Genomic DNA, 12,388 nt, shown 5'->3' with positions numbered 1-12,388 from the left:
CATGTCTACTCACATTGTCTTCCCTCTGTGTGTGTCTCTGTGTCCAAATTTTCTCTTTTTATAAGGACTCCTGTCATACGGGATTAGGGTTCATCCTCATGACCTCATTTTAACTTGATCACCTCTGTAAAACCCCGCTTTCCAAATAAGGTCACATTCTGAGATACTGGGGGCTATCATCCTCCCTGTGAATTTGGGGGCACGCAGTTCAACCCATAACAGAATTAAGTGTCATGTGCTCTGGAACCCAACTAATCCTCACTCTGCCTCTTCCTAGATGGTGACCTAGATGTCACTTCCCCTCTCTGGGCCTCAGTTTTCACATCCATAAAATGGGATAATCACAGAACCTATGTGAGATTTTTGTAAAAAGTAAATGCATTAATATATTTAATATATTTAGAGCAGGGCCTGGCACATAGTGCATGTTTGATACATGTTGGTTATCATCATGGTTATTATTATTTTCAGCATCAGACTCAGTTGTGGCATCACCTCGTCCAGGAAGCCCTCCCTGATTGCTCCAGGCTCATTCAAGCCATCCTCTGTGGGCTTCTCCTGTGCCCTCTGTGATCTTTAGAGCACATCCAGCCCAGGATAGTTTTTGTTTGTTTGATTTTTGTTTGTTTTTTTGCTGTGCTATGTGGCTTGTGGGATCTTAGTTTCCCAACCAGGGATCGAACAGGGCCCCCGGCAGTGGAAGCGCTGAGTCCTAACCACTGGACTTCCAGGGAATTCCCGCAGGATAGGGATTTTGAAAGAAAGAACGTTCCATGAGTTGTTCACCCCACCACCACCCCGTCTTCCCTCTCATCCAGATGTACAGTTGGATCACCTGAGCCTCCTGAAGCAGTTTGAACACCTGGACCCTCAGAATCAGCACACATTTGAGGCCCGGGACCTGGAGCTGCTGATCCAGACAGTAGGTGGAGGGGGACCTGGGGGCAGAGGACTGAGGGAAGCTTTGTAGAGGGGGAGAAGGGAGCAGAGGCTGGGATGTGAGCCCACTCACCCCTGCCTGGTGTTCTCTGAGGCTAGTGGCTACAGAAGGGCTGGTCGTGCCTAAAAACCTTCCCCAGATTCTCTACAGGAAAGCGGAGTTGTGTGCGTGTGTGTCGGGGTCGGGGGGTTGGCTCCACTCACATCTGGATTCAAATCCCTCTCCTATGACTGGGGGCAGGAATTCCCTCTGTGTCCTTGCTGTAGGCAGAATAGTGGCCCCTCAAAAGACGTCACATGCTGTCTGCGGAACCTCTGGCTCTGTGACCTGATGTGGCAAAACAGACTTCGCAGTTGTGATTAAGCTGAGGAGCTTGCGATGGGGGGGATGAGCCTGAGTTATCCAGGTGGGCCCTAAGTGTCATCACAAGGGTCCTTGTAAGAGGGATGCAGGGAGTTCCCTGGTGGCCTAGTGGTTAGGATTCTGGGCTTTCACTGCCAAGGCCCAGGTTCAATCCCTGGTTGGGGAACTGAGATCCCATAAGCCATGTGGTACGGCCAAAGAAATTAATAAATAACATAACATAAAATTTAAAAAGAGGGAAGCTGAGGGAGATCTGACTACAGTAGAGGGCGACAGTGTGACGACCAAAGCAAGGTGGCTGTGCTGCTGACTTTGAAGATGGATGAAGGGGCCACAGGCACGTATGCAGCTCTAGAAACTGGAAAAGGCAAAGAAGGGCGTTCTCTCCTAGAGTCTCCGGAAGGAGCACGTCTCTGCCAACACTGTAATTGCAGCCCAGTGAAACTGATTTCAGACCCTGGCCTCCATGCTGTTAAGATGATGAGTGTGTGCTAAGCCACAAATAATAATTTGTTAGAGCAGCACAGGAACAAACGTAGTCTTCATGTGAGAAGTAGGATCTACAACCCTGCCTCGTGGGGAAGGCCAAGCTCGTGGCTGGGGAGTGGCACGGGATGCTCAGGTCTGCCCCTGCCTCTTCCCTGCTCACATCCCTTCTGTAGCTCCCCAGCACCCCCAGGACAGAACCTACCTCTCTCTACTTGAGCCTCAGCCTGCTTTTCTGGCTAACTGGAGCTCCACCTAGTGGCCATGAAGATAATAGCAGCCATTTGATCGAGTCCATGCCTGACCTTCGTCCCCAAGAGATGGTTCTGCCGCTTATTTCCAGAACATTCCAGAAACTGTCCGCTTTCCTGCAGCCGCTCTGTCATTCTCCTGGTCTCAACCCCAGAGATGGGCTCCTTGCTTCTGCCTTCCACACTCAACAGCAGGGTTTCTCAACTCGGCACTTTTGACACTTGGGGCTGGATAATTCTTTGCTCTGGGGGTTATTTGTGCATTGTGTGATGTTTAGCAGCATCCCTGGCCTCTACCCACTAGATTCCAGTAGACCTCCCCTAGTTGTGACAACCAACAATATCTTCAAACATTGACTGCTCTCCTCTGGGGACCGCAGTCACCCCAGGTTGAGAACCTCCGTCTGTTCCCCACACAACAGCTGTACTGGTTTTCTATTGCTGCCATATAACAAATTACCACAGACTCAGTGACTTAAGACAACAGAAAGCTATCCTCTTACAGTTCTGGAGGCCAGTAGTTGAAAATCGGTATCACTGGACCAAAACCAAGGTTTCCTTAGAGGCATCTGCTTCTTGCCTCTTCCAGCTTCTGGGGGTTGCCAGCATTCCTTGGCTTGTAGACACATCACTCCAGTCTCTGCCTCCACCATCACGTGGCATTCTCCCTGTGTCTCTCTGTGTCTTCTCTGTAGCCTTCTTGTAAAGACACTAGTCATTAGAATTAGGGGCCACCCTAATCCAGCAGGACCTCATCTTAACTAATTGCATCTGCAAAGATCCTGTTTCCAAGTAAAGTCACATTCTGAGGTTCTGGGTGCACATGAATTCTGGGGGGACCCTATACAACCCAGTATAGTATTGTTATCACCATTTTCCAGAGGCAGAAACTGAGGCACAGAGAGAATGAGTAACTTGCCCAAGGTCACACAGCTAGCAGGATTTGTTCACATGGCAGAGCCTAGATTTGAACCCTGGGCAGAATAATTAGAGACCTCATGTTGTTTACCCCCTAGCTGTACTGCTTTCCATATTAAGTCACCTCATGTGCTGTTCCTTATTATTTATTCCTCCAAGATCTTGAGATTGTGGAGGACTTGAAAGAAGTGAGTTAAAGTTGCTATTGTGTAACCATCCTCGTCTTTTGACCGAAGAGAGGAGGCTATGTATTATGGGACAAAAGTGACATCGGGACATAAGACCCAGCACACGTGGAAGCTGGGCCAGGTTCAGAGCCAAAGGCCTGGCATTCGGAGTTTGGAATTAGGGGCTGGGCATAGAAGTGAGGTGAGAGTGACCGTCTGCCTTTCCCCAGGCCACCCGGGACCTTGCCCAGTACGACGCAGCCCATCATGAAGAGTTCAAGCGCTACGAGATGCTCAAGGAACACGAAAGACGCCGTTATCTGGAGTCCCTGGGAGAGGAGCAGCGAAAGGAGGCAGAGAGGAAGCTGGAAGAGCAACAGCGCCGGCACCGAGAACACCCCAAAGTCAATGTGCCTGTAAGGACCCCCATTCATGCCTACCCCCCACAACCATGTCCAACTTTCCGAGCAACACAAGAAAGTAGCTGAAAAATTACAGCTCCCAGCAGACCTTGAGGCAAAAGGCCCCTTTTAATGTACCCAGCTACCTCCAGGGGCTGCTGGGAGTTGTAGTTTTATTGCTTGAGGGGAATGACATTTGAGGGATGGGGGTAAAGGGTTCTCTAGCTTTATCCTATGGGACCCAGACCTCTTGCTCATGAGCCCCCGGCTCTCCCTTCCACAGGGCAGCCAAGCCCAGTTGAAGGAGGTGTGGGAGGAACTGGATGGATTGGACCCCAACAGGTTTAACCCCAAGACCTTCTTCATACTGCATGGTAAGGAGGGAGTCCCAAGACCCAGGCTAACGCTGAGGCTCTGACCTTTCTGGGGCCTGAATGCTAAGAAGGGGTCTCCCTAACTCACGGGGCTTAGGGAGGCCAAAGAGGTCTGAGTCCCTCTCCCCTGGTGGTCTAGAAGGCCCTGTCCCTCCCTGTTGTTGGGAATAGGGTCTTCCATGGAAGAGCTCGTCCTTTTTTCTGGGATACACTAGGCCTCTGGGTTCTAAGGACTGACTGGTGTCCGTAACTGAGCAAAACAGGCTTGTCTAGGCCTGGGCCCCCCTCCCATGGGAGCCCAGAAGCCCCGGTCGCTTCTGGGGGCTCTATCGCTAAGCAGGGGCTGCTCCCTAGTAACCAGGCCTCCAGGGACCCGGGAAGCCCCTTCTCCATGGTGATTCAGGGGCATGGTCCCCTTCATTTTCTTCCTGTCTGGAAACATCACCTCTATGTCCAGCCTCTAATTCCAATCTCCAAACGCCAGGCGTTTTGCTCTGCATCTGGATCTTACGTCCTGATGTCACTACTTTTTTTTTTTGCACCGTGCGGCTTGCGGGAGCTTAGCTCCCCGACCAGGGACCGAACCGGGGCCCTTGGCAGTGAAAGTGCGGAGTCCTAACCGCTGGATCACCAGGGAATTCCCCTGATACCACTTTTTGCCAGGCCCCCTCAGGTGTGCCCAGGAACCCGAACCAAATTCTATAGCCTGTCACCAGAGCTTAGCAGGGTCTGATTCATTCATTCAGCAAATGTTTACGAAGAGACCTCTAAGGACCAAGCTTCACGGAGACCCTGTGTGTACAGCTGTGAACAAAAGAAAGTCCCCCTGGCATCACAGAACCAGTGATCAGGCAAACAGATAGTTCTGTAGTTCAGTGAATCTAAGTGACCATTGGAACATAAGATGAACACTTGAACACTTGAATTTTACATAAACTGCCCATTAAACTAACACATCATCGATGATAAGATGTCTCCCAATTTTATGGATGATAAAATATGGGGAGAAAAAAAGTGCATCTTAGAATCAGTGAAGTAGGTTCTATAGTAGATGATCAGGTAGTCACATTACCATGGAAAGGAGGACAGTGGGATTAAAGGTCTAGAATGATGATTTTAGATAGCCTGGCCTGGAAAGATTTGTGCTAGACCAGCACTGTCCAATAGAACTTCCTATGCTGATGGAAGTGTTCTGCAGCTGTGTTGTCCAATACAGCAGCCACCAGCCCCATTTGGCTTTATTTTATTTTTCTTTTTTGGCTGTACAGCATGGCATGTGGGATCTTAGTTCCCTGACCAGGGATCGAACCTGTGCCCCCTGCAGTGGAAGCACAGAGTCCTAACCAGTGGACCGCCAGGGAAGTCCCTGTTTTTTTTTTTTTAAACGAATGAGGCAATTTATTAACCCAGCATCATTTGTTCTTTCATTTTAATTAATTTTTATTGGAGTATAGTTGATTTACAGTGTTGTGTTAGTTTCTGCTATACAGCAAAGTGAATCAGTTATGCATATACATATATCCAGTCTTTTTTAGATTTTTTTCCCGTATAGGTCATTATAGAGTATTGAGTAGAGTCCCCTGTGCTATACAGTAGGTTCTTATTAGTTCCCATGTGGCTATTATTATTAATTAAGCACTTGAAATGTGGGTTTTACAACTAAGAAATTGAATTTTAATCAACCAAAAATTTTTAATTTATTAAATTTATTTATTTGGGGCTGCATTGGGTCTTCGTTGCTGCGTGCGGGCTTTCTCTGGTTGTGGTGAACGGGGGCTACTCTTCATCGTGGTGCGCGGGCTTCTCACAGCGGTGGCTTCTCTTGTTGCGGAGCACGGGCTCTAGACGTGTGGGCTTCAGTAGTTGTGGCACGCGGGCTCAGTAGTTGTGGCACACGGGCTTAGTTGCTCCGCAGCATGTGGGATCTTCCCAGACCAGGGCTCGAACCCATGTCCCCTGCATTGGCAGGCAGATTCTTAATGGCTGTACCACCAGGGAAGCCCCTGATCAATCAAATTTTTAAAAATTTGTAATTGTGGTAAAATACACTTGACATAAAATCTACCATCTTAGCCATTTTTAAGTGTACATATCAATAGTGTTAAGCATACATTATTGTGCAGGAGTCTTTTCATCCTTACAAAACGGAAACTCTGTATTAATCAGGAGCTCCCCACGACCCCTCCCACATCCCCTCGTAACTTCTGTTCTCTTTTGTCTGTGAATTTGACTCTTCTAGCTACCTCATATAAGTGGAATTGTAGAGTATTTGTCTTTTTTATGACTGGCTTATTTCACTTAGCATAATGTCAAGAAAATGAATCTTTCCTTGTATTTGATTGTTACTCATTTAAATTTCATTTGCCCCATGTGGCTAGTGGCCGCTGGATTGGACAGCACCGCTCAAGAGAGATGACGTTTGAACCAAGACCTCAGTGAAGTGAGGGGGTGAGCCTCGAAGATATTTGTCTAGATGGGGGGCATAGCAAGCGCACGCAGGGAGAATGAACTTGGTGGGTTTCCAAGGTCACTGGAGCCGAACGCTTGAAGAGAAGAATGATAAGAAAGGGAATTCCTGGGGGGCGTGGGATGAATTGGGAGATTGGGATTGACATCTATACACTATTGATACTATGTATAAAATAGGTAACTAGTGAGAACCTACTGTACAGCACAGGGAACTCTACTCAGTGCTCTGTGGTGACCTAAATGAGAAGAAAATCCAAAAAAGAGGGGATATATGTATACGTATAGCTGGCTCGCTTTGCTGTACAGTAGAAACTAACACAATAGTGTAAAGCAACTATACTCCAAAAAAAAAAACTCATAGATAAAAATTACTGGGCTTCCCTAGTGGCGCAGTGGTTAAGAGTCTGCCTGCCAATGCAGGGGACACAGGTTTGAGCCCTGGTCCGGGAAGATCCCACGTGCCGCGGAGCAACTAAGCCCGTGCGCCACAACTACTGAGCCTGTGCTCTAGAGCCCGTGAGCCACAACTACTGAAGCCCGCGCGCCTACAGCCCGTGCTCCGCAACAAGAGAAGCCACGCACCGCAACAAAGAGTAGCCCCTGCTCGCCACAACTAGAGAAAGCCCGTGCACAGCAACGAAGACCCAACGCAGCCAAAAATAAATAAATAATTTTTTTAAAAAAAATTACCAATTTAACCATTGTTAAGTGTAAAAAAAAAGGAATTTCCTGGCGGTCCAGTGGTTAGCACTCTGCGCTTTCACTGCCGAGGGCGCGGGTTCAATCTGTGCTCAGGGAACTAAGATCCCACAAACGCAGCCAAAAACAAAAAAGAAGAATGATAAAGACTGCTAGGGAGGTAACAGCCACCCTAAGGGTAAGGAATTTGGATTTTATTCTGTCTTGGGTGAGACACAGCAAAAGGATTTTGAGCAGAGGAACTGACCCCATCTGCTTTAAGGGTTGGCAGGATCCATCTAGATGCTGTGTTGAGGACAGGCTGTAGGGGCCAGGGCCAAAGCCAGGACGCTAGTTAGGATGCCTGAGATGCTGGTGACTGGACCATGGAAGTAGGGAAGAGTGGTCATATTCTGGATTTGTCTTGAAGGTCAAGCTGGTAGGACTTGACGATGGACTTGATGAGGATTGTAATGGAACAAGAGTCAAGGGTGACTCCGAGGCATTTGGCCTGAGCAACTGGAAGGATGGAGAGAGAAGGGCAAGCATGTTTGTCAGGGAAGGTTGGGAACTGGGTCTGTCCATGTCAAGCTAGAGATGTCTATTAGACATTTATGTGGAGACGGAGAGTAGGCAGTTGGGTATTCAGGTGTGGAGGCAGCTTGCGGATGGCATTAAAGATGTGGGACTGGAGGAACCCATCTAAGGAAGTCTTGCCAGTAGAACTGTTTCTGTAATGATGTTCTCTGCTGCCCAGTATGGCGGCCACCAGCCATATGTGGCTACTGAGTGCTTGCCATGTAGCAAGTAGGACTGATAAACTGAAATTTTAATTTTATTTAAACAGCCCATGTGGTTAGTGGCAACCATATTGGACACATCTGAATATTTGACAGGGAAGAAGTCATTGTCCGCTGTCCCCTACACCACCCGTAGAGGTCAGGAAGAGGACAGGGCCAGTGAAGGAAAATAAGGGCAGCTGGAGAGGAGAGGGTGATGTTCTGAGAGCCAAAGGCAGAAAGTCAAGTAAGGTGCAGGCTAAAGCTTAACCATTGGATTTGCAAGGTCAGGGTTCCTGGCCGCCTCGCTGGGACCAGTGTGGGTGCTGATCAGAGTGAGCAGAGGAGGCGAAGGCAGTGAGCAAGGTGCATGTGGCGGAGGAGTCTGATTGGCAGGGAGAGGGTTCTTTGGTGATCAGAGTCAGCCCTGGGCTGGTTCTCTGGGAGACGTCCCTGACACCCCTGTATCCTGGGCAAAGGGCTGATCCTGTGCCCAGGTCACTGGGAGCTAGAGATCAAGTCATTCTGCATGACAATGGGCCCAAGAATGGTCCCAGTGGAGTCTCAGGACCCTGGTAGGGAAAGGGCTGTCTTAGCAACGGGCCAATGGGGCACTGAAGCCTGAAGGCCACCATCCTACTGTCGGAGACCCGTTGTTACCTATCCGCTGAGAACAGACCTCGCATCAGCCCAGAATTCCTTCTCCAACAGGTCACTTAGGAACTTGACCCACTCCGTCTTCAGTCCCCCAAGACACCCTGTTGTCTCTTCCTCAGATATCAACAGTGATGGTGTCCTGGATGAGCAGGAGCTGGAGGCCCTCTTCACCAAGGAGGTGAGTATCTTGGAAGCCATGGGCGCAGAGGATGCCCAGGTCAGCAACGTGTCCCCTCGGGATCCTAGTAGTCCCCTCAGGTCCCCCTGGATGTGCGTTCGGGGGAAAACTACAACTCCCAGCAGCCCCTGAGGCAAAAAGAGGCTGCCAGGAGTGGCAGGGTGTCCCAAGGACTGATGGGAGTTGAAGTTGTCTGTGTGTGTTAAGAGGTTGGGTAGCCTGGGAAGGAGCTTGCCCTGGACCTCTCAGTACATCCTGCTTTTTGCTTGACCCTGCAGCTGGAGAAGGTGTATGACCCCAAGAATGAAGAAGATGACATGCGGGAGATGGAGGAGGAGCGGCTGCGCATGCGGGAGCACGTGATGAAGAATGTGAGAGGAGGGCCCCGGGCCATGGGTGAGGGCGGGGGTAGGGGTGGAGGGAGGTCCAGCTCTGTTGCTTACCCTTACCTGTCTCCCCAGGTGGACACCAACCAGGACCGCCTCGTGACCCTGGAGGAGTTCCTTGTATCCACGCAGAGGAAGGAGTTCGGGGACACCGGGGAGGGCTGGGAGGTGAGGACACGGAAGATACTCTGGATCCTGACTGTGTCTCTCTTTCCCAGACCTAACCCTTCTTTCGGGGTCTCTGGCCACTTCTCTTTCTCTCTGGGTCTCTGACCTCCAAGCCCCCCAGTTCTCTGTCCCCCCAACCTCCTGGGTCATTGTCTCCCCCTCTCTGGGTCCCTGTTCTCCCACTGCTCCACTCTGGGTCTTTATCTCCCTTCCCACCTCCCACTCAGGTCTCTCCATCCACACGCATGGCCGAGGCCTCCCAGCCTTCCCTGAACCTCCTCCATTAGCGGGGCCAGGGCTAGAGCCCCCCTGCTGATGGCCCCTGTCCTCACCCCGGCAGACAGTGGAGATGCACCCTGCCTACACGGAGGACGAGCTGAGGCGCTTTGAGGAGGAGCTGGCTGCCCGGGAGGCAGAGCTCAATGCCAAGGCCCAGCGCCTCAGCCAGGAAACTGAGGCTCTGGGTCGCTCCCAGGGCCGCCTGGAGGCCCAGAAGAGAGAGCTGCAGCAGGTGACTGGCCAGGGAAGGGGGTCCATCCTCTGAGCCCCTGGCGGCCCTTGTCCTAGTGTGTCCAGAAGTGCGGAAGGCTTACAGCCACCGTGTTAATCATTGGTAGATCTTTGGGTAGCAGCTGCCATCTTGAGTAAGGGCAGACGTTGTCCCCATCCCTGGCTGCTCTGTGGCTGCCATGTTGGATAAGGGCAGTGAGGTTGTAAGCAGGAGAGAGGGGAAAGGCCGAGGAGGGAGGAGGAGGCTTCCCTGTCCCAAGGTGTGACCCAAGCCATGACCAGGGAGGGAGAACTGGATCTTTAACTAGTATTAAGCCCAACTCTCAATGAGGGAGAAAAATTGAGGCCCATGGAGAAGGGACTGGTCCATGACCACTTAGCAGGTTGCCATGGAGACTCAACATCATACCCTCTTGCCTCTGTGATCTCCCCCACCCCCTGCAGGCCGTTCTGCAAATGGAACAGAGGAAACAGCAGCAGCAAGTCCACAACAACCCAGCACCCGGCCCTGAGGGACAGCTCAAGTTCCACCCAGACACAGGTGCTGGCCCCTGGGCCCAGGGGGCAGGGAAGGAGCTGGGGGCCCAGACTCCTGGGTCTGAGGGAGGAGGGGCTGGTACGTCTAGTGCTACCATTTTCTTTCTCCATTTCCAGATGATGCACCTGTCCCAGCTCCAGCTGGTGACCAGAAGGATGTGGATCCTTCAGAAAAGAAAGTTCCAGAACAGACCCCCAAGCTGCCCCAGCTGGAGTCACAGCACCTGTGATCCTTCTGGGACCCCGGGTTCCTACTGAAGCTGATGGGAGGGGGATGAGGTGTCACAATCAACCTTCTTTGGGGGCCTGGCAACACCTGTGGCCTGCTAGGTGGGGTGGGATGCGGGGACAGGATGGCACTTTCCATATTGCTGCCCAAGCCATGTATCTGCTGCCTCAGCTTCCACAGCCTTCCAGTCTGTGGTCCCTTCTTTCTGTCCCCCTCCGAGGGACCTGCCTTCGCTTGTCCAGTCAAGTGCTCACTGGCTCAGCCTACCTTAGGGAAGCCCCCTCCCTCCCAAAATGGTCTGCTCCATGCCTGCCTTTCTAGTTGCTTTGGCCTCAATGCCCAGGTTGTGGCCACTCTGGAATCCTGCATCCCCACAGCTACTGGAATCCTGCCTGCTGCTCTGGGCCCAGCTTCAGTTGGTTTATGGGGCTTGGGTGGTCCCTTAAGACCTTTCTCTACCTTTTGTGGGACCAGTGATGCCTCAAAAACAGTGTCTCCCCCACGGCTGGGTGTGAGGGCCAGAAGAGTCCTCAGCATAGCTGATCACCTCTCATACCAGGAGCCCTGACGTCTTGGCCCCTAGCCCCTTCCCCACACAACCCCAGAAGGGTCACAGAGCTGACTCCACCCCAGGATCAGGTTCCAGCCCCTCAGCCTTTCTGGCCTTATCTCACATGGCTCCCTGCCCTGCTCTGTACTCTGGTTCCAACCAAATACACTTCCTGGAACAAATCCATGCGTCTGTTTCTTTGTAAATCCTTTTCCTTCTGAAACTTCAGCCATGCTTCACCTGCCAAAGTCCTCCTCGTTCTTTAAGAATCAATTCAAGCATCATTTCTGAGAGGCTCTGTCCTGGCATCTTTGTCCTCTCCTGATGGGTCCGCTGCCTACGCACACACGCACACACACACGCACCTTCAGTAGGATCCCTTCAGCCACAAGGACAGAAAACCCAAACCTAGGCTTAAACAATAAAGAAAAATGTATTATTGCCCAAAACAAGAAGTCCCAAGATAGGGTGACTCCAAAGCCTTCAGGGAACCAGGTTCTCCCATCTCCTAGCCCTGCTGTGGGAGGTGGTGGGGGGGGGAGGGCTGTACTCCTCTTGTCCCAAAGTGGCTGCAGCTGCTCTGGATGTCACACCTGTCCGCACTAACAGCTGACAAAGGAAATTGGCAGAGGCTACAAATCAGAGCCTCTTCCCACCCCCCCCAGAGCCTGTTTACCAACATGTCACTGGGCATGAGACAGGTCTAGTTTAGTGTCCAAAGAGAGGAAGAAATGTGAAGGAGGCCCCAGTGATAAAAAATTATCTGGGATGCTCATTAACAATACATATTCCCAGACCCTGGAATGTCCAAGGAAGTTTCCTGGGAAGGTACATGTGCCACGCCCGCCCTTCTCCCCTGCTGAACCTCAACAAAAATGACCTTTGCAAACAGCCACAGCCTCTCTGCTTCTCTTGGAAAACTGGGAGCTGGGCCTTAGTGACCCAATCTGGAAAATGGGCATAAAATGGTAGCAGCTTTCTAGCATCCTTTGAAGGATCTGAAAATAATAATACACATGAGTGGCATAGCTTCTGGGCTGAAATTTGAGGTTAGCAAGTAATAGGTGTTATTGCTATTGAATGGACATGTCTATACAACTTATGTCTCTGGGAGCCTGTCCTTGACTCCCATATCGAAGGAAACCCATTCTAGTCACCCAGGATGCTTTTTACATTTTTTTTTTTTTTTTTTGCGGTACGCGGGCCTCTCCCTGTTGTGGCCTCTCCCGTTGCGGAGCACAGGCTCCAGATGTGCAGGCTCAGCGGACATAGCTCACGGGCCCAGCCGCTCCGCGGCATGGGGGATCTTCCCGGACCGGGGCACGGACCCATGTCCCCTGCATTGGC

General features: G+C 51.1%; 1 protein-coding gene across 1 annotated transcript in view; it reads left to right on the top strand.

Annotated features, from left to right (window-relative positions):
* Positions 1 to 11,223, top strand: part of NUCB1 (nucleobindin 1) — a 21,007-nt gene extending 9,784 nt beyond the window's left edge. The window contains exons 5-13 of the mRNA XM_024768717.1: positions 819 to 922; positions 3,356 to 3,541; positions 3,810 to 3,900; positions 8,603 to 8,661; positions 8,940 to 9,032; positions 9,123 to 9,215; positions 9,556 to 9,726; positions 10,170 to 10,266; positions 10,380 to 11,223. Coding sequence (XP_024624485.1) covers positions 819 to 922; positions 3,356 to 3,541; positions 3,810 to 3,900; positions 8,603 to 8,661; positions 8,940 to 9,032; positions 9,123 to 9,215; positions 9,556 to 9,726; positions 10,170 to 10,266; positions 10,380 to 10,492 — 1,007 coding nt within the window. The 3' untranslated portion in view covers positions 10,493 to 11,223. The remainder of the gene's footprint in view (positions 1 to 818; positions 923 to 3,355; positions 3,542 to 3,809; positions 3,901 to 8,602; positions 8,662 to 8,939; positions 9,033 to 9,122; positions 9,216 to 9,555; positions 9,727 to 10,169; positions 10,267 to 10,379) is intronic.
* The last annotated feature ends 1,165 nt before the right edge of the window (positions 11,224 to 12,388 follow it).

Source organism: Neophocaena asiaeorientalis, unplaced genomic scaffold (assembly GCF_003031525.2).
Source record: "Neophocaena asiaeorientalis asiaeorientalis breed wild unplaced genomic scaffold, Neophocaena_asiaeorientalis_V1.1 scaffold629, whole genome shotgun sequence".
Taxonomy (NCBI): domain Eukaryota; kingdom Metazoa; phylum Chordata; class Mammalia; order Artiodactyla; family Phocoenidae; genus Neophocaena; species Neophocaena asiaeorientalis.
The sequence above is the reverse complement of the archived record's forward strand: the minus strand, read 5'-3'. Positions and strand labels throughout refer to the sequence as shown.